At 30.1% G+C, this 21,696-nt stretch overlaps 1 protein-coding gene across 2 annotated transcripts; it reads left to right on the top strand.

The window, feature by feature from the left end:
• Nucleotides 1–537: 537 nt before the first annotated feature.
• Nucleotides 538–2,493, top strand: LOC114308491 (zinc finger A20 and AN1 domain-containing stress-associated protein 1). 2 transcript variants are annotated; one of them, XM_028254088.2, is made up of 2 exons: nucleotides 538–892; nucleotides 1,695–2,493. In XM_028254088.2, exon 2 carries the CDS (start codon nucleotides 1,713–1,715, stop codon nucleotides 2,217–2,219), a length of 507 nt encoding a protein of 168 aa, XP_028109889.1. In that variant the 5' UTR covers nucleotides 538–892; nucleotides 1,695–1,712; the 3' UTR covers nucleotides 2,220–2,493. The 2 variants fall into 2 exon arrangements, with proteins under 2 accessions (XP_028109889.1, XP_028109891.1); XM_028254090.2 differs by having other exon boundaries at nucleotides 593–892; nucleotides 1,701–2,493.
• The last annotated feature ends 19,203 nt before the right edge of the window (nucleotides 2,494–21,696 follow it).

Below are 21,696 nucleotides of genomic sequence, written 5' to 3'. Positions count from 1 at the left end.
AATTGGCAATTTTGCCTTTGAAATAAAATAACAATGTCTGCAATTGTCTATATTTGGAACGCGACTTAAAATTCAGGGTCAAATGTATCATAATTGAAAGGTCAGAAATCAAAGTGACACAAGTTCAAGCTACAAGGACTGTTAGTGTAATTCGCCCTTACATATATTTACGACGTAAATTCTCATAAATATATGTATTTTATCTTATAAAATTACATAAATTTTTATAAATATATATAAATTAATTTATAAAAAAATTAAAAAATCATAACTTATATATATATATATATATATATATTTATATAAACTTATACAGTTTTATAAAATAACTTTTATGTGTTTATGAAAATTTCCGTAAATACATAAGATATGCATCTTTCATTCCTAAACACTTCAAAAAATCGGGTTTGAAAAGTAAAATAGGTAAGTTATTAAACGCCAGTACGAACCGGGTTCGCCGTAGGCAGTGGGCCCGCCTCGGGAAGAAGCGTGTGAATGAAGGGATGGTAAAGCTCCCCAGCTCGCTTTTCTGAAAGCGACCTCTCCTCCCCAAATTCTTTAATTCTTTAAATCCCCAAACACCTAACAAACCGTCCGATCATCATACCATCACACAGTCAATGCTGTAGGATGCGATCAGAATCCAATCAAACTGCTACCATTTTCAGCCACATGCTATTTATCCTGTACCTCACTCCACCATAAACCACAGGAACAACATAATCTGGGGGCTCTCTCTGATTGCGGTACGGGGTTTGAGAGAGAGAGAGAGAGAGAGAGAGAGCTTTTTCATTTCATTTCATTTCAGCGGCCAGTTTTCATCGATAGATCAAAGCGCCATCAGAGGCTCTGAGAGAGAGAAAGCTTCGTTAGACAAAGAGAAGAAAAACAGGTACGAAATAAATAAGCCCCTAACACTTCTTCTTCTTCTTCTTCTTCTTCAGTTTTGTCCCTTCTCTTTTTGGGCAGATTATAGCAGATCAAATTTCAAATACACCTTTTTTTTTTTCTTCTTTAGATCAAGTCCAAAATTTATTTGTTTTTCGACGAATCGTCGATGCAAATTATAGTCTTCGTTTTCTTCAATTTTCATGTAGAGTTTATTAAGTTGTAGCCGTCTGATATTCATAAGATCATCGGATTGTTTGCATCAAGCGGTTTAGATAAAATTTCCGACGAATCATCATCGGTTGATTACGTGTTTGGGTTTTTACAGAAGACGTGAGGTGTGAGGTGTGACAGCGTGTGGATTCTTTGAGAACCAGCGTGGATTGCATATTACTACTATATTATTATTTCCCAGTTCGCCTCGAACTAGGCCTGTATTAAAAGACTATTTTATCCTCACTTCCGTTTCCTAAAATACCCGAACACGGTGGGGGCAGTATCGTCTTTTGGTTTCCACCGTGTACACGAATTGTAATTGTTACTAACTAACTACGGATAAACTTGGACTATATTGACCATAATACCCCCAACTTTTTCATACTAACTTCCAAAAAGGTCTTCTATAGGAGGGTGTATTTGTCAAATTGGAAGTATTCCCATTGTGAATATAAGGCCGTGGACCGATCAAACTATCCTATATAAATTCATATTAATCATCGATTTTGATTGCGATCAAAGCATCGAACACGAAGAGAGAGATTTTGATTCACAAATCCTAACCTAAATTTTTTTTTGGTTTTGTGAAGGAGCAGAGAGAAAGAGAGATGGGTTCTGAAGGGAACAAGATGAGCGACAGCACGAGCTTCCAACCCTCGGAGCCAAAGCTCTGCGCCAACGGGTGTGGCTTCTTCGGCACAGCGGCGACGATGAACTTGTGCTCCAAGTGCTACAGAGACTTCCGAATCACAGAAGAGCATGCCGCCTCGGCCAAAGCCGCCATGGACAAGCTGGTTGATGGGTTTCGTGTGGAGATCCGTGCTGGGTCGTCGTCTTCGGCGGTTGAAACCGCCGTCGAATCGTCGGCGGCGGTTGTACGGGCGGCCGGAGTGGAATCGGTGAATCAGGCGGAGACGAAGGCGGTGAACAGGTGCTTTTCGTGCAAGAAGAAAGTGGGAGTGTTGGGGTTCAAGTGCAAGTGCGGAGACACGTTCTGTGGGACGCACAGGTACCCGGAGAAGCACGAATGTTCGGTGGACTTCAAGGCGTTGGGTAGAGATGCCATTGTCAAGTCTAATCCGGTGGTTAAGGCTGACAAGGTCAATAGGTTTTGAACTGAACCGAATCGAACCGGGTTTAGATTTTGATTATGAATTGGTGGGTTTTTTTTTGGTGGTTGTTTGGGGAAGTATTATTAGTTTGGTTAGATGGGTAGTGGGAAAAGCAGTTTGATTTTTTTGATGATGTTTTTATTTTATTTTCTGGGGGGAGACTGTTGGTGTGAAGACAGGCTGGATGAGGTTGATGGCTCTACTGGGAGTTGGGGGTTGGTGGTGTATCAAGAAAAAGTGGTGGCGGATTCCATAATAAAAGTGGAACATTCAATTATTTAGCTGCAGTTGGCCTTTAAAGCTCTTGGCTTTTCTCTCTTTTATTTTTTAATAATGTTATATACATTAATTAATATATTAACTGATAAAATTTTAAAAGATTTGAGTATTTATAATTTGTATAATAAGTGGGGTAAAAAATAATGTCCTAATATTAGTTAATACATTAAGGTCTCGTTTTAGCTTTTTGGTTAAAATATGAGGTAAAAAAAATTAGTATGTTTAGAGTGATTTTTTAACTTTTTACGAAAAGATGTGTAAAAAAATAAAAAATAAAATGAAATCTTTGATTTTTTGACATAAGTTATAGGTTTTTTAATTTTTTTTTAGCTTTCGTTTGGGAAGTGGGTTGGTTTTTTTGACTTTTTTAGCTATTTTAACTTGGGTTAAAAAGTTTGGTTTGAGAATGATTTTTTGATTTTTTTATAAGAGAGTTTGGTTTGAGAATGATTTTTTGATTTTTTTTATAAGAGAAGAGTGTAATGATTATGCGTTAGATGTGATATTTTATTTTTTGTGGCTAAAATAGTCTATTTTGTCTTTTGTGGTTAAAGTAACCAAAAAAAATTGGAAAAGCTCTTCCCAAACGGACACTTAGCCTCCGTTTGGGAAGTGGGTTGGCTTTTTGACTTTTTTGACTATATGAGCTTGGACTCAAAAGCTTAGTTCTTAGTTTGGGAAGGGCTTTTGGCTTTTTGGCTTTCTTGATTTTTTTGTGAGAGAAGAGTGTAATAATTATGGGATTGGATGGGATGTTTTATCTGTTGTGACTCATGAGTCTATTCTGTCTTTTATGGCTCATTGAGCCAAAAAAGCCCAATGAGCCCTTGTCAAACCAACCCTAATTTTTTAACTTTTAAGTTAAAATAGATACGGATATTAGTTAGTGTATGTAGCACCAATGTTTATTTTTTAGGATTACTTTTTAAGATCTGATTAAAATATAAATCATCTTTTATAATTTTAAAAATTACATTCCACTATTGAGGTTTATAATTTAATAACAAATCATTTTTTTCATTAATAAATTATCAAATCAATTAATAATTTTTAATAATATTAGAAATATGTTTCAATTAATAATTTAATTAATTTTATTAACGTATAAGAGCATCTCCAACGGTAGTAGGCATTTTACCTATCTAAATATTACTATAAAGTATATATTTTATTTTGCCTATCAACTGTTTTATGTTTTTACTCCAACCATGCTCTTTATTTTAGCTATTTATCCAAATACTATTAATTTTATAGAATGCCACGTCAACAACGAAGATGGAGGGAAATGATCCTAATGATTGAATACATTTTGCCTAGCGTTGAAGGCTAGCTACATGTAGCTAGTAAATATGAGTTGAGCCAAAATGCCTAATTATATGCCTAGTGCATTGGAATTGAAAAAAATGAATCACACTAGGCATTTTAACTAACAAGTAATATATGCCTAGTGCATTGGAGATGCTCTAAGAGAGTAATTATGAATTTTATTTTTTTAATTAATTTTGTTAAATATAAAATTCTAATAATGAGATATTTGTAATTTTTTAAATTACAAAAAATAATCGGTACATTAAACAAAGTTTAGGGATGTATTTGTAATTTATCTTATTTTTTTATTAATATTATTATTATTTCTATGCAATTAGTAGGGATATTAAAAAATAAATAAAAAGAGTAAAGTGGCGAAAGTGACGAACTTGTTTACAGAAAGAAACTAGTAGAGATTATACACTAAACAATGATTTTTTTAGTTAGTTTTTTTTATTTTTTTTAACTTTTTAGTTTTGGATTTTTTTAGTCGTTTGGTATTCTTTTTTGACTTTTTGACTTTAAAATGGTGTATTTTTTTTTTGTCTTTTTGTTTATTTTGTCCTTTTGTGATTTTTTGATTTCTTTTTGTCTTTTTGTACTTATTTATCTCAGGAAAAAAAAAAAACCAAACACCACCTAATCATCAAAGTTTTGAACTCAGACCTATTTTCTTCCAAAAAAAAAATGCTATGAACTTCACGGACCTGGAATTTCTCCTGAATGAGAGTTGTCTGATTGAAATTAAATTTGTATGATATAAAAATTATGCGTAAAATAAAGTTGAACGATAATATGACAATTTTAGATTATTTTTAGATAGTTAAGCCTGTATTTGTAACATTATTGATTTTTTTTCACCCTATTGGCATGTTAAAGTATTAGTTTGAGGCTGGTTTTTTTTTTTTTTTTTTTTTTTGAGCACTTTTGAAGCTGGTTCATTCCTCAACTTTTATGAATGAATTAGTGGGAGCGTTTTGCTTATCATAAAATTGGACTCTATTGCAAGGGATAAAACAAGAAAGATGAGGCTGGTAAGATTGTAAATTTTCTGGTAAACTTAATATTTTTAGGGCCGTGCTACGTCGCTTGAAAGGACGTCCCCCGTAATCCCTCGACACGAAAAACGATGTCGTTTCGTATTTTTGAATTTTTTTTTTTGGTTCAATCAGAGAAGAAAAAGCAGACGAAGGGAAGAAGAAGAAGCAGAGCCAGACGGCGGCGAAGGACTGGAGGGGGCCAAATAAGTCGGGGTGGAGGCGGAGGCGGGGGGCGGAGGCGGAGGCAGAGGCAGGGGCTGCCAGGGGCGGGGCTGCAACGACGAGTTGCGACATCCCGGCGACGAGCTCTTCCCTGCGACGGCGACGAGCTGCGACCTGCCTCTCTCTCTCCCTCTCCTTCTCCCTGTCTCAGAGCTGCATGAAGAAGACGAAGGAAAAAGAAAAAAAAAAGAAAAGAAAAGAAAAGAAAATGCCCAAAACGACGTCGTTTTGGGCATTAGGGGGATTCAGGGAAAAAGAATTCGAGCTCTGAAACATTATTCATATTTTTATACATATTTTCTATATTTATTTTACTTTGTGAATTATGAGTAAATTCGTATTTGGAAAATATTTTTTTGAAACAAAGTTTGGTAAGCATTGGTATGGTTTTTCAAAAACTAATTTGGTTTGTTTTGTTTTTGTTCTTATGGTTGTTTAATTGTTGTTGTGAATAATCTGAGATGCTATTAACATATAGGGCGATTTTGGAAAGTAAGAAAAAAAAATTAATTTATTACTTTATTTGTGGCACATCAACTCTTCAACTCTATTTTTTTGCAAGTTTTTTTAAAAAAATTAAAAAATTTCAATAAATTAACTTTTTTTTGCTTCCCAAAATAAGCTATAATCATCCTGGTTAGTCCGAAATAAAGCAAGGCATTATGCATGATTTGGGTAGTACGTCTTACAATGGGTCCATTCCAGTTCGCCAATGATCGGAGTGAATTTATTTTGTCGAGTTCCTTAGATAGTTATCATTCTTGTAAAAAATTAAAGTCAATGGGATATAGGGTGTTCGGACCAGTTTACGTGTAGTTCGATTAATCTTGGGGTCCTGAAATTAATGCCTGAACAAACTTTTAACGATTCAAAAGTTTGAAATATTTGACCTTCAAGAGATTCGAACAGGCTATCTCTTGGGTGGTACGCTATTCGGTTGCCTTCTCGTTTAGCCAAACTCCTTAGATTGTTGATAGAGATATCGATAATTACTTAATCAGATTATATTTATTTTGAAAAAAATATAGATAGTCCATTATCAGTTCATTTTTATTAAGACAAATATTATCTAAATAAGTAGTTATTGATCTAATTTTTTGTTTGAGGAATTTACTCGACTAGTCTAATAAAATGAAGGACTCAAATTATTAAGATGGATCCGAGGTGGATCATCGAAGAGGTGCATAAATGAATTTTTGCATTATTTTCTAAATGCATGCATTACTTACAGAATATTATTAATTAACAATATAAGTAATTATTGCTTTTACAAAAAGAAGTTTTGAAAATTAAAACTAATAAAATTCTATATAAGATGTCATAAGAAAAATTAGATGTATTAACTATATTATTAATTGAAAAAGAATGTGTTAGCAAAACTTGATAAAGATTAGTATTATTTTTTTTTATTGACACCGAAGTGTCCGAGTCAAAACCTGACTAATTCTCTGGAGAGTTTTCCACAAGTGCACCATGGTTAATTGAAGAGTTTTCACCAAATTTGATGACTCCAACAAATTGTTAGCTGATTAGTGTCTAAATGTTCCACATTCAATCTCCTAATATACACTTTATTAGTTTATTTATTTATATTATTTTATAATTTTGTATAATTTTATGTATTTATACATATTTTAAGTATTTGTATATAAATTACTGTAAATAATATATTTTGAATATTTTATATATTATATTATATTATATATTATGAGTTAAAAAAAACAAAAAACAAAAAGACAATGGGAGATGTCGGGACTACCAACAATCTCTATCATTAGCATTTTGCCTCTGTTTGGGAAGTTGGTTGGTTTTTTGATTTTTTTGCTTTTTTGATTATTTTAGCTTGGGCTAAAAAGTTTAGTTTGGGAAGGGCTTTTTGACTTTTTTTGTGAGAGAAGAATGTAATGATTATGGGTTTGATGTGATATTTTATTTTTTGTGACTAAAATAGCCTATTTTATCTTTTGTGACTAAAATAGCCAAAAAAAAACCCCGTTTAGCTCTTGCCAAACGGAGCCTTTCTATTCTTGAACCTTATAGAGGAGTACTCCTCCAAAACCTAAGGCTTACCATCATGCCAACTCCTTTGGTTAGATTTTATTATCTTGAATCTCAAAAAAAAAAAAAAAAAATTAAAAATAGAGAAATTACTATTTAAGAGATGTTTTGAAAAATTATTACATAATAATAAAAAAATATATTTTAATTATTAAAATTTATAGGGTATGTTTAGTTTGCATTTGGGAGATGAGTTTTAGAAAAAAAAAATTTAAAAATTATTTGGTTTGAGTTTTTCTCAAAAAATTTTCAAAATCACTTTCTCTCTCTTACACATCAATCAATCACTTTTTCTCTCTCTTCTCTCCTTCTTAATCACTTTTTCTCTCACACACATCTACTCAAATTCTCCCAAAATATCAAATCATCCCAAACTCCTAAAAAAACAACTCTCCCAAAATATACAACCAAACAAATCAAAAAAATTTCTAAACTCTCTCCCTAAAATTTTTTTCAAAAACAACTCTCCAAAAAACAAACCAAACAAAGTTTATCATTTTTCTGTAATATATTTTTTCTGACACACTATGTGAAAAAATCTTATTTTATGTTGTCATTTTGGCGACCTAATTATATACATTGGCTTATTTTGAAAAGATGGTAAAAAGTGATTTTTGACTTTTAACCAAGTTTTTTGTTCTTTTAGACAAATGATTTAGAAAGTTGGTAAAAAGTTACTTTTGACTTTTTTTATTAATATTTGTTTATAATGTCAAATAATAATAAAATGGTCAAACTAACCCCATTTATTTAAAATATTTACAACTTCACTCTTGTAACAGATTTTAACCTATGAAGGGTAAAATTGTAATTTCACCATTGGCTAAAAACCAATTTTTCAACTGAAAAAATGGACACAAAACGCCAACTTTTAACTTTTGTAACTCACCCAAAAAAGTGGCTAAAAGTCATGTTGCCAAAACACCCCATTGTCTTTTTATTTTTTTTAAGGTTATATTACCTCTATTTTTTGTAAATTTTTTAATAAAAATTTTAAAATTAATTAAAATAACTTATTTTCAAACCACTTAACTTAAAATTTAACAAAATTGTATTTGCCATTTCAACAAAACTAAATCATAAGCACAAGAGAATATTTTAGTAATAAATTTAATAGTAAAAAATTAATATGTGAATTAATTGCGTCAAAATAGCACGTGAATCATAGAACAGTATGGCCCCGTTTGGTGTAACTGTTAAAACAGTTTGGGGGTGTTTGTTTCAGCTTTTCAGAGCCAACTTATGACTTTTAGCTTTGAAAAAGTTATTTTGGACTGTTTGGTTAAACTTATTTCAAACAGCTTCTGATTCTAACAGCTTATTTTAACTCAAAAAAGCTGATTCTGAGAAGCTGTTCACCCCTTACTTCTGATTATCAGCTTTTGCAATTGACATGTTAATTTATGGTTATACTCTTAAATTTTTTTATTTTTTATTTTTTTAAAAATAGAAAAAGACTTAAATGGACTATAGATTATTATTATTATTTTTTATGAGAAATGTAGACAAACAAAAAATAAAAATTAATTGAAAAAGCTATTTCACAGCTTATTTAACAAATACTATTCAGCAACTTAAATCTATAATCCAACAACTACATCAAACAGATTAACAACTTCTGATTAAAGTCATAATTTATAATCTGTTAAGTTATAATCTATAAGCTGTTTTAACAGCTACACCAAACGGGGCCTTTATAGATAGCTTAACAGATTATAGATTATGACATTAATCAGAAGTTGTTAATCTGTTTGGTGTAGCTGTTGGATTATAGATTTAAGTTGCTGAGTAGTGTTTGTTAAATAAGCTGTGAAATAACTTTTTCAATTAATTTTTATTTTTTGTTTGTCTACATTTCTCATAAAAAAAATAATAATAATGTATAGTCCATTTGAGTCTTTTTCTATTTTTAAAAAAATAAAAAATAAAAAAATTTAAGAGTATAACCATAAATTAACATGTCCACATCAGAAGCTGATAATTAGAAGCAAGGGGTGAGCAGCTTCTCAAAATCAGCTTTTTTGAGTTAAAATAAGCTGTTAGAATCAGAAGCTGTTTGAAACAAATTTAACCAAACAGTCCAAAATAACTTTTTCAAAACTAAAAGTCATAAGTTGACTCTGAAAAGCTGAAACAAATACCCCCTATAACCCAAGATTTTTTTTTTCTGAAACTATAATATATCCAAAAAATAAATAATAATTTTTTTTTGAACTTTTACCATTAAAGTGCTCTTAAATAGATCAGAACTATTAATCCATTTTATATGAAAAATTCTCCTATGTTATTTTCCCATCACCCAGTATATAAACATAATCTCCGCTCTCTGAACCAATAAAAAAAAAAATCACGTGACACCTATCCTATCTACCCCAAAAATTTCTCTTTTTATATGGCCTCGTTAATAAGGTGTATGACGTGCACATGAAGTAAGAAATTGAGTTGCCTGTGCTGGATCAAGCACACCCGGCACTATTATGAGTCTGAGGCTTATGTCAATTCTTATTTTAATAATTTCAACAGTCTATTTTTATGAGTATATTATATAAAATATAGGGATATTTATAAATAAATCATATTTCATAAATAAGTATTTTAATTAGGTTTAATTTTTTTCTATTGATTTATTAAGTCTTATTAGTAGAGAGTTTGTTTCTGTATAGTCTTATTTTTTATTTTGGTGGTGTTTTGGTAGAGAAGTATACCATTTTTATTAATGTGATAAGTATGATGTGATACTTCAATATGACAAGTATAAATGTGACACTCTAACGATGTGACAGTCTAAAAAAAATTAATATAATTTTCCTAAATGTGACAACGTGGTGGATATGATGTGATATTTAAAAAATTTTACTCAAAAAAAAAATAATAATAACTCCTTAGTATACTTTTTCTAAATGTGACAATGTGGTATGTATGATATGACACTTCAAAAAAATAAAAACTCTTTATTATACTTTTCTCAAACATGACAACGTGACGGATATGATGTGACAATCTAAAAAAATTAAAAATCCTTTAGTGTACTTTTTTCAAATGTGACAACGTGACGGCTATGATGTGACACTTAAAAAAATATCTTCTTAGTCTACTTTTCTCAAACGTGACAACGTGTGACGGGTATGATATGGCACTCTAAAAAAAATTAAAAACTTTCTAGTATACTTTTCTCAAACGTGACAACACGGCGGGTATGATGTAACACTCTGAAAAAAAATAAAAACTTAAAAACTCCTTAGTATACTTTTTCAAAATGTGACAACGTGGCGGGTATGATGTGAGACTTCAAAAAAAAATAAAAAATTCCTTAGTGTACTTTTTCCGAACGTGACAACGTAACAAGTACAATGTGACACTCTAAAACAAATTAAAAACTCCTTAATATACTTTTTCCAAACGTGACATGTGACACTCCAACGTGGTTGGTTTGATGTAACACTCTAAAAAAATTAAAAATTCTTTAGGGTACTTTTTCCAAATATGATACTTTAACGTAACGGGTATGATGTGACACTAAAAACTCTTTAATGTATTTTTTCCAAATGTGACACTAAAAACTCTTCAATGTATTTTTTCCAAATGTGACACTCTAATGTGGCGGGCAAATGAGTCAATACACATCCAAAAGGACTAAATGGATCATAAGAAAAAAAATATGGGACTATATGGATTACAAGTCTAAAATATAGAATTTATTGGTCAATCTCCTTAAAATATAATATAGGCGATGATCACCGGAGGCGATTTTGGAAAGTAAGAAAAAAAATTAATTTATTAATTTATTTGTGTCACATCAACTCTTCAACTCTATTTTTTTGCAATTTTTTTAAAAAAATTAAAAATTTTCAATAAATTAACTTTTTTTTGCTTTCCAAAATAAGCTATAATTATTCTGGTTAGTCCGAAATAAAGTAAGACATTATGCATGATTTGGGTAGTATGTCTTACAATGGGTCCATTTCAGTTTGCCAATGATCGGAGTGAATTTATTTTGTTGAGTTCCTTAGATAGTTATCATTCTTGTAAAAAATTAAAGTCAATGGGAATATAGGGTGTCCGGACCAGTTTACATGTAGTTCGATTAATCTTGGGGTCCTGAAATTAATGACTGAACAAACTTTTAACGATTCAAAAGTTTGAAATATTTGACCTTCAAGAGATTCGAATAGGCTATCTCTCGGGTGGTACGCTATTCGGTTGCCTTCTCGTTTAGCCAAACTCCTTAGATTGTTGATAGAGATATCGATAATTACTTAATCAGATATATATTTATTTTGAAAAAAATATAGATAGTCCATTATCAGTTCATTTTTATTAAAACAAATATTATCCAAATAAGTAGTTATTGATCTAATTTTTTGTTTGAGGAATTTACTCGACTAGTCTAATAAAATGAAGGACTCAAATTATTAAGATGGATCCGAGGTGGATCATTGAAGAGGTGCATAAATGAATTTTTGCATTATTTTCTAAATGCATGCATTACTTACAGAATATTATTAATTAACAATATAAGTAATTGTTGCTTTTACAAAAAGAAGTTTTGAAAATTAAAACTAATAAAATTCTATATAAGATGTCATAAGAAAAATTAGATGTATTAACTATATTATTAATTAAAAAAGAATGTGTTAGCAAAACTTGATAAAGATTAGTATTATTTTTTTTATTGACACCGAAGTGTCTGAGTCAAAACCTGACTAATTCTCTGGAGAGTTTTCCGCAAGTGCACCATGGTTAATTAAAGAGTTTTCACCAAATTTGATGACTCCAATAAATTGTTAGCTGATTAGTGCCTAAATGTTCCCATTCAATCTCCTAATATAAACTTTATTAGTTTATTTATTTATATTATTTTATAATTTTGTATGATTTTATGTATTTATACATATTTTAAGTATTTGTATATAAATTACTGTAAATAATATATTCTGAATATTTTATATATTATATTATATATTATGAATTAAAAAAAACAAAAAACAAAAAGACAATGGGAGATGTCGGGACTACCAACAATCTCTATCATTAGCATTTTCTATTCTCGAACCTTATAGAGGAGTACCCCTCCAAAACCTAAGGCCTTATCATCATGCCAACTCCTTAGGTTAGATTTATTATCTTGAATCTCAACAAAAAAAAAAAAAAAAAAAAAAAAAAATTAAAAATAGAGAAATTACTATTCAAGAGATGTTTTGAAAAATTATTACATAATAATGAAAAATTTATATTTTAATTATTAAAATTTATAGGATATGTTTGATTTGCATTTGGGAGATGAGTTTTAGAAAAAAATTTCTAAAAAATTGTTTGGTTTGAGTTTTTCTCAAAAAAATTTCAAAATCACTTTCTCTCTTTTACACATCAATCAATCACTTTTTCTTTCTCCTCTCTCCTTCTCAATCACTTTTTCTCTGAGACACATCTACTCAAATTCTCCCAAAATATCAAATCATCCCAAACTCCCAAAAAAACAACTCTCCCAAAATATACAACTAAACAAACTAAAAAAATTTCTAAACTCTCTCCAAATTTTTTTTCAAAAACAACTCTCCCAAAAACAAACCAAACAAAGTTTATCATTTTTCTGTAATATATTTTTTCTGACACACTATGTGAAAAAAATCTTATTTTATGTTGTCATTTTGGCAACCTAATTATACACATTGCCTTATTTTGGAAAAATAGTAAAAAGTGATTTTTTTGACTTTTAATCAAGTTTTTAGTTCTTTTAGACAAATGATTTAGAAAGTTGGTAAAAAGTTACTTTTGACTTTTTTTATTAATATTTGTTTATGATGTCAAATCATAATAAAATGACCAAACTACTCTCATTTATTTAAAATATTTAAAACTTCACTCATGTAACACATTTTAACCTATGAGGGGTAAATTTGTAATTTTATCATTGGCTAAAAACCAATTTTCCAAATGAAAAAAAAAAGACATAAAAAGTCAACTTTTTAACTTTTGCTACTAACCTAAAAAAATGACTAAAAGTCATGTTGCCAAAACACTCCATTGTCTTTTTATTTTTTTTAAGGTTATATTACCTCTATTTTTTGTAAATTTTTTAATAAAAATTTTAAAATTAATTAAAATAACCTATTTTCAAACCACTTAACTTAAAATTTAACAAAATTGTATTTGCCATTTCAACAAAACTAAATCATAAACACAAGAGAATATTTTAGTAATAAATTTAATAGTAAAAAATTAATATGTGAATTAATTGCGGCAAAATAGCATGTGAATCATAGAACAATATAATCCAAGATTTTTTTTTTTCTTCTGGAACTATAATATACCCAAAAAATAAATAATAATTTTTTTTTTGAACTTTTACCGTTCTCTCACGTTGTTTTCCCATCACTTAATATATAAATATAATCTTCACTCTCTCAATCAATAAAAAATATATATATATCACACGTCACCTATCCTATCCACACTCAAAAATTTCTCTTTTTATATGGCCTCGTTGATAAGGTGTATGACGTGCATATGAAGTAAGAAATTGAGTTGCCTGTGCTGGATCTAGCACACCCGGCACTATTATGAGTCTGAGGCTTATGTCAATTCTTGTTTTAATAATTTCAACGGTCTATTTTTATGAGTATTTTATATAAAATATAGGGATATTTATAAATAAATCATATTTCATAAACAAGTATTCTAATTAGTTTTAAGTTTTTTTTATTGATCTGTTAAGTCCTATTAATAGAGAGTTTGTTTTTGTATAGTCTTATTTTTTATTTTGGTGGTGTTTTGGTAGAGAAATATACCCTTTTATTAATGTGATAAATATGATGTGATACTTCAATGTGACAAGTATGAATGTGATACTCCAACGATGTGGCAGTCTAAAAAAAATTAATATAATTTTACTAAATGTGACAACATGGTGAATATGACGTGATATTTCAAAATTTTTACTCAAAAAAAAAATAATAAAAACTCATTACTATACTTTTTTCATATGTGACAATGTAGTAGATATGATATGATATTTCAAAAAAATAAAAATTATTTACTATACTTTTCTCAAACATGACAACGTGACGGATATGATGTGACACTCTAAAAAAATTAAAAACTCCTTAATGTACTTTTTTCAAATGTAACAACGTGACGGCTATAATGTGACACTTAAAAAAATATCTTTTTAGTGTACTTTTTTCAAACGTGACAATGTATGACGGGTATGATATGACACTCTAAAAAAAAATTTAAAACTTTCTAGTATACTTTTCTCAAACGTGACAACACGGTGGGTATGATGTAACACTCTAAAAAAAATAAAAATTCCTTAGTGTACTTTTTCAAAATGTGACAACGTAGCGGGTATGATGTGAGACTTCAAAAAAAAAATAAAATTCTTTAGTGTACTTTTTTCAAACGTGACAACGTGACGAGTATAATGTGACACTCTAAAAAAAATTAAAAACTCCTTAGTATACTTTTTCCAAACGTGACATGTGACACTCTAACGTGGTTGGTTTAATGTAACACTCTAAAAAAATTAAAAATTCTTTAGTGTACTTTTTCCAAATATGATACTTTAACGTAACGGGAATGATGTGACACTAAAAACTCTTTAATGTATTTTTTTCAAATGTGACACTCTAATGTGGCAGGCAAATGAGTCAATACACATCCAAAAGGACTAAATGGATTGTAAGAAAAAAAAAAAAAAATGGGACTATATGAATTGCAAGTCCAAAATATAGAACTTATTAGTCAATCTCCTTAAAATATATTTATAAAAAATTACATTAATTAATAATTGGTATTTTTTTTTTGTTTCATCAAAAAAAGAGAAAAAAGATTCATCGCCTTAATTTTACTATCCCAATTTCACCTTAATGATATGGAATTAGAGAGGGCTAAAGATGATAGAAAAGGAATGTGAGGCTGGTTCACATGGATCTCAGTCACATCATTGGAGTAGAATTGGAGAAACAAAATTAGAGGATGTAACAGGACTACTAAAATAACACATTATTTATTTTTGGATAAATTACAAAAACACTCATTGAGATTTATATAAAATATGGATTGCTCCATATAGTTTTAGAACTTACATTCCACCCCTTCAAACGCCCCTTTTAAGTTTTTAATTGCATAACAAATTATCCATTTTATTAATAAACCAATTTAATTAACAATTTTTATTGATATCAAAAAAATATACATTTCAATTAACAATTCAAATAATTTTATTCTTGTATAAAAGAATAGTTAGAGATTTTATTTTTTATGTTAATTTTGTCAAAATTTTATTTGTAATTTTCAAAACACAGATGATAATCCATATTTTAAGCTAACCTCAAAAGATATATTTATAATTCACCTTCTTCTTCTTTTTTTTTAACAAATACAACCCGTAGCCTCCAACAAATGCAAAAATTCTGGGCACACAAATGACCAAATACAGATACGAACACAAAAACTGTGCATCTAGTCGTCTGACTGGAGAACCGGCTAAACAATCGCCCATACGATCGATCAGAGCTTATTGATCGCAGCTGTCATGGTGTCGACTGCGGTTGTTATCTTAGCTACAACTCGTCGACCGCGGCTATCATGGTGTCATCAAATCGTCCGGACGACTGTCCAATGAAACAGTTTTTATATTTGATTCTGTGTTTGATCTTTTGCATGCGTAGCATTACTGCCAACAAATGTGGTTGTCGAAATAAAAGAATGAGTCCAATTTGTCATAATTTTTCTCTTCTATAACATGATAAAGTGCTATAACATCCACTTTACTATTTACTTTTCATCAATTATATGAAGACAACACAACATTAATATAATTTTATGTAATACATAAATTTGGATCTCAGATTCATTCAGTTTAGACACTGACCTAAATAAAAAATCAAACCGATCTCATTAGTTTCATGTTTTTAAGATCGTAAATTGAACTAAAGTATTGAAAAAAATCCTACTAACCCAACCTTTATGTCGAGTTCATCCATTGGATTCTCAATTTTTTAAAATTTTTTTATAGCATTTTGTGGATCCTAAATAGTTATGATGTTTTGAAGAAGCTTTGAACAATAATTATGCACAACATGAAAAGGTAGGTTGAAAAAAACAAACAAAAAATATTCCATCCTATCCATATTAGGCGGACCACATTCGTCTTTATGGGTTGGGTTGGGTTGGGTTTGGGTTGAGGTCGGAGGCCTACTATTTGCCACTTTCAACAAGACTCCCTTGTTGCGGCCCACATTTGTCTTTTCTATTTATTGTCTTCACTTTTTAACTTTTTATTGTTAAGTCTTGTTAACTTTTTATTATTAAGTCTTGTTAACCAGTATTCTTAGGGAAAAAAAAAAAAAAAAGAGTTAAAGAATACTAGATACTTCTTAATAAAATCAAGGAAAATTTACCCATAAGTCCTAATTTTTGAAAAGTTGAACCATTTAGTCCTAAAAGTTTTCTTATACTCCATTTAGTCCCATTTGCACATCAATCTAATGTTTGAAACATTAATCTGATGTTCGAAATCTAATGTTCGAAACATTAATCTGATGTTTGAAACATTGTAATGGGGCCTTTCAGTCTATAAGAAAACTTTTAGGACTAAACAGTGTATAAGTTATTAATTTGGGATTTATTGGTGCATCTCCCTAAAATCAATACATATTTTAATATTTTTATTTATTTCAAAACACTTTTTAATTAGTCTAAATATTAACCAATGCCCCAAACCACACTTTAGTATTTGCCTTTATCAATTATATTCTTTTTTTTTTTTCTCCTTTTACTCCTTTCGTAAAATCAATTCTAGAATACACATATTCATGGCTTCAAACTAAAAAGATAGGGAGAAAAAGAATTGCAATGATAGTCTATAAAAAGGATAATCCACTTACTGATGTCATTGAATGTGATTTGGCTACGATCATTTTCAACCATCATGATTTTATTTTATTTTTTTGTCAAAATGCTAGGACCAAAGGACTACTTTGGACTGGTTTGTGTCTTTCAATTTTTTCAAAAAACAAAAGATTGTCCCAAACACATTGAATTTCGGCTGAATTCATTGTATGTGTTCCTTCTGGGGGCCTTGTAGGCCAAAGTTTACCCAGATTTATTCTCTCGACTTTTTTCTCATGGCCATGTACTTTTCTTCTGAAGCCCAACGAAATGAAAGTAAAATTAATAAATGCATTGATCAGAGTTCGACTAATTAAAATTTCATTTGAGACCAGTTCATTATTTATATACTAAACTTAAAACATAATTTAAAATTTATTAATTTTTTTAAATTTACTCGGACTCATCTGGTAAGCTTATATGTTAATAATTGTATAAAAACAAAACTATTCAAACCCGACTTGTGATATGCACGATTGAAACTTGTTTAAAATTGGTTCAAGACAAATAAATTAATCTTATATTTATGTTTAATTGAGTTTTCAGAATTTATTTGTAAAAGTATTTTAAAAACTAGTTTATTGAAAAAAGAAGAAGCTATTTTCATATGATTTTTTTCTTTTAAGGTGGAAATAACTTTTAAATTAAAAAAAAAATTTGTTTATTTTTGTCAAATCAATTTCTAATTTTAAAATAATAATAGTAATCATAATAATAATAATAATAATTTTAATTTTGACCCGCTCAAACCGGACAATGAGTGGGGTTTTTATGAGTGTTGGGTTTGGACTGGGCAGGACATACAACAACAACAAAGAAACGAAAATAATTTAAAAGAAAAGCTGGAATCACATGATGTTTATTATAGCACCGTTTATAACTTTTGTGCATTGAGGTCACTTGCTTGCACAGTGACAATTCATGTGAAGTTGCAGGAAAGAGTTATGTGACAAATGCTTTTTCTTTAATTTCCTCTATAGCTTAGGGCCACTGCGTTCTCAACTTTCACCTTTAAAAGTAATGGGGCTGAAAGAAAGAAAAAAAAAGGTGGCCTTCGGTAAAGTTTTTTAAATATGATTTGAGAATAGAGTTGTATTTTGAGTTTTGAAATTATGATTTGAGTGTAGAAAATTTGTTTGGTTATGAGTTTTAAATTGAGTTTTGAAAGGAGTTTTGAGTTTTTGAAATTAGCAAAGTTATTTGATTAAAAAACTTGTAACTCATAACCAAACACACAACCCAAAATTCTATTCAAAACTCATATAGAAATTTCAAAAATATTTTTTATTTACAATATAAAAATAATAGGTGCAAAAAAAAAAAAAAAAAACCGAACACTGTTTCAGTCAACAGGTCGGACGTCCGGGTTAGACAAATTTTCCCGTCTAAAAAAAAGTTTTCAAAAGTGGGTGTGGAGTCACGTTTCCAGAGCTTAAACCAAACACAACGTTCAAACCAAAGACTAGAATTACATTTTTGGAGCTCCATCAAACACAACCTTTATCCATAAGGCCTACGGTGATAATCGCCTACCTGAATTATTTTTTACTATTCAGTTTTTTTAAGATTTGAAATTCTCGACTCATAATTTGTGTATCGTAATGAGAAAAATTTGAGTGCCTAAGATGGAAATGTCCATTAGCCAACTTGACTTTTTTCTTTTTTTCTTTTTCCCTTCTATTGTACCTTTCTTTTTTAATGCTTTTCTCAAACTTTGTCAACCTAAAAAGAATAATTCATTATGCAAAGCAATAATCATGAAAATTTCAATACACACACATGCATCCAAGGCCATGGCTTTGAACATGACCCACGTTGTGTGACCACTTGTATGGATTTTTAGGCGCATTTTGGATGTCTCGACTTCTCTTTTTTTGGATCCAATCTATGAGGTGTTCCACATCATCTACGGTGATTCAGTTTGATTAGCTACTAGTTTGATTTAGACCTTTTTTTGAGAAGTTGCCTATTTTAGTTAATTATTTGACTTTTTGATTATTTTAGGCCTCGTTTGAGAATTAAGTGTTTTAGTAAAAAAGTTATTATAAGTTATTACATCACTCTCTTTACTGTTCTGTACATCTTTTCGTGAAAAGTTAAAAAATTATTAAAATAGTCTGTTCCCAAACGAGACCAAACTTCTAAAAAAGTTAGTTGATTAAAAGTTATCTTTTTTTGATTAGCTTCTAAATAAGTTGTGTTTTGAAAGTGAGTTGATTTTTTTTTTTTGGTGAGAAAAAAAATAAAATAATTATAAATTGGATGCGACATTTTGTCTTATTAATTATTTTAACTTATTTTATCTTTTAATAACCTATTTTAACCCAATTCTTTTCCCCAATGAAGCCTTAAAATTTTATTTCATATGAATAAGAAATTCAAGCAAATCGTTAATGCCTTCTAGTCAGTTGTTGAGGGGTTAGAGAGCACTTAGATAGCTAAGTTAATGTAGGAACCAATTGATTTTGCATAGTATATACTTGCGATCCCAATTGACGGCTAATGATTGTGTTTCATGGGGTTACTTATTACACCTGTAAAATATGTTAGATTATGTGATAGGTGGACTATTGAGGATCAATTATAATAAGAAAAGACTAGGGGGGCAACGCTAAAAATTGGTAAAGTTGTGTCACGCCACGCTTATTTTCAAAGATCAAGGAGTTTTGATTGGACGAAATACACCAACAAATGGTGAAAAACAAACCCATTCCCCCCGCATCATACCTTCACATAAGATTGCTAACTCACTCGAAGCAATTGGTAATAGGAGCAGAACTAAGAACCATTGTTATTGAACACCACGTCCACACTTGCGCTGCAAAACAACAATTGTGAAATCAATTTCACAATATTCGTTGTTAGCATTTTTAGAGTATTGGATTCATTGAAAGATGTGTGTTTTTAGCCATAAATAAATAAATAACTAGGGCATCAGACAATTATTCAATTTGACTTGAGAGGGTCCCTAAGGAGCCCTCACAAAGGACATACCAACCACTACAATAGTAGAGCTAGTTCGCACGTTTAAATCATACTTATAATTCATTACTAATATATATTCAATTCGGTGGTTGAGAATGACACAACCTCCATTCTTGTAAGTCGTAAAGAATCTACCACTGCCTCTACATTCAACCTTGTGAGTCATATATTTGCACACAATAAACTTTTCATCCTCACTGCCTCTACATTCACTGAAACCAAACAGTACAAATACATATATGTTCATGCTGACCCAAAAACAGTACAATTAACTCCCTATTAGGGATGACATCAATTCCATTCTATTGGTAATGGAGCCATCAATAATGAGCTTTCACCATACCATTTATGAGGTGAAGAGGATTCTCTGTCTCATCTTTTTGACGTCTTACAACGTTTACAGCTAGTTAATCATTAAATATTTCAATTGAATGTGTGGTAATTTGAAGATATAATCTAATGAATGTGAATATTTTGAGACATTGAACAAAAAAAATTGAAGACAGATTATCCCACGCTCATTTATTAATGTTGTGTAGGGCTCAATAATGACCATATATACCATACCACAACTATGATTGTTATTAGGAAGAATGAATCAACAAACGAAAATTAATCATTGATGGGATCTTTGTTTCGTATGATGTTCACAAAGCTTCTCAATTATTGGAGCCCTAATGGTAGAAGGAAACTAAAATAGTCATTTCATGCATGTTTGATTCAAATTAGATATAATCCATATATTAAACTTATCAAGAAAGAATGGCCTAAAATGGGAGGTTGGTGTGCCCCCTCAATTTGCTTTAATTCAATTGGATTTAGAGGTTTGTGATTTGAAGAAAATGTGGTAGTTTCATGTCTTCATAAAAAGGTAAGTGCTCTTTTTGGGGCCTTTGAAGATTGGTTGTGCACTGGGGGAAAATAGGGAGTTGAAGAAGTACAGCTTTTGATCAAAATCGATAAAAGATTTTTTTTGCTTTTGCAGTTAAAAATGAAAGTTTCACTTGGACTGAAATTTCAAATAACTTCTCGTGAACTTGTAAATATTAATCCCAATTACAAATGAGATGTTGTTCTTCACTTGCTAAACACTCATTAATTTTCTCTATTTTTTTCCCTTAATTTTTCAAATCAATGGTGTCAAAAATACAGAATGCTAGTGTTGTTAAATGTACCCACATAATTTGTATCAACATTCACCTCCCTGTTTATACATTAAAAACATTGTGTTGAACGAGGGTAGAGAGCATGGTTATAAATCACGGTATTGGGTAACGTAATGGTATCGATTGCGGTAGTATCGGCAGTATCGGCTAATGCGTATTGGGAATCGGGTGTCGTAGTTGTAAAATTTCTTAACCATTTTTATAAGTTTTTCAACACTTTTTTTTCAATACTGGTCTGAACCAGTGTGTATTGGCCTATCGCGGTTTGTGTAACGGTTACAACCCATTATGTAACGAGAATGGACCGGTTCTCTGGCAAATTTCATTCGCAACGGTATATCGGTGGGTATCCAAAACAGTGTCTCCATTTTCTATTACGAACTGGCTGTTAAGCTACGTAACAACCATTTTTTAGAACTTTGGTAGAGAGACTACGTAAATGTAATTAGTAGCATATCAAAATTGTGTTTATTCATTTGTGACAGTTTTCCCGAATACCCTCTCAATATTCGAAGAAAAAGAGACCTT

This window comes from Camellia sinensis, chromosome 13, assembly GCF_055761805.1.
Source record: "Camellia sinensis isolate YWXY chromosome 13, ASM5576180v1, whole genome shotgun sequence".
In the NCBI taxonomy this organism is placed as follows: domain Eukaryota; kingdom Viridiplantae; phylum Streptophyta; class Magnoliopsida; order Ericales; family Theaceae; genus Camellia; species Camellia sinensis.
Note: the sequence above shows the minus strand (reverse complement) of the source record. Positions and strands in the feature narration are given on the sequence as shown.

Bases quoted from the DNA above. Each gene is read 5' to 3' on its own strand.
- LOC114308491 (XM_028254088.2), top strand. From the start codon at position 1,713: ATGGGTTCTGAAGGGAACAAGATGAGCGACAGCACGAGCTTCCAACCC.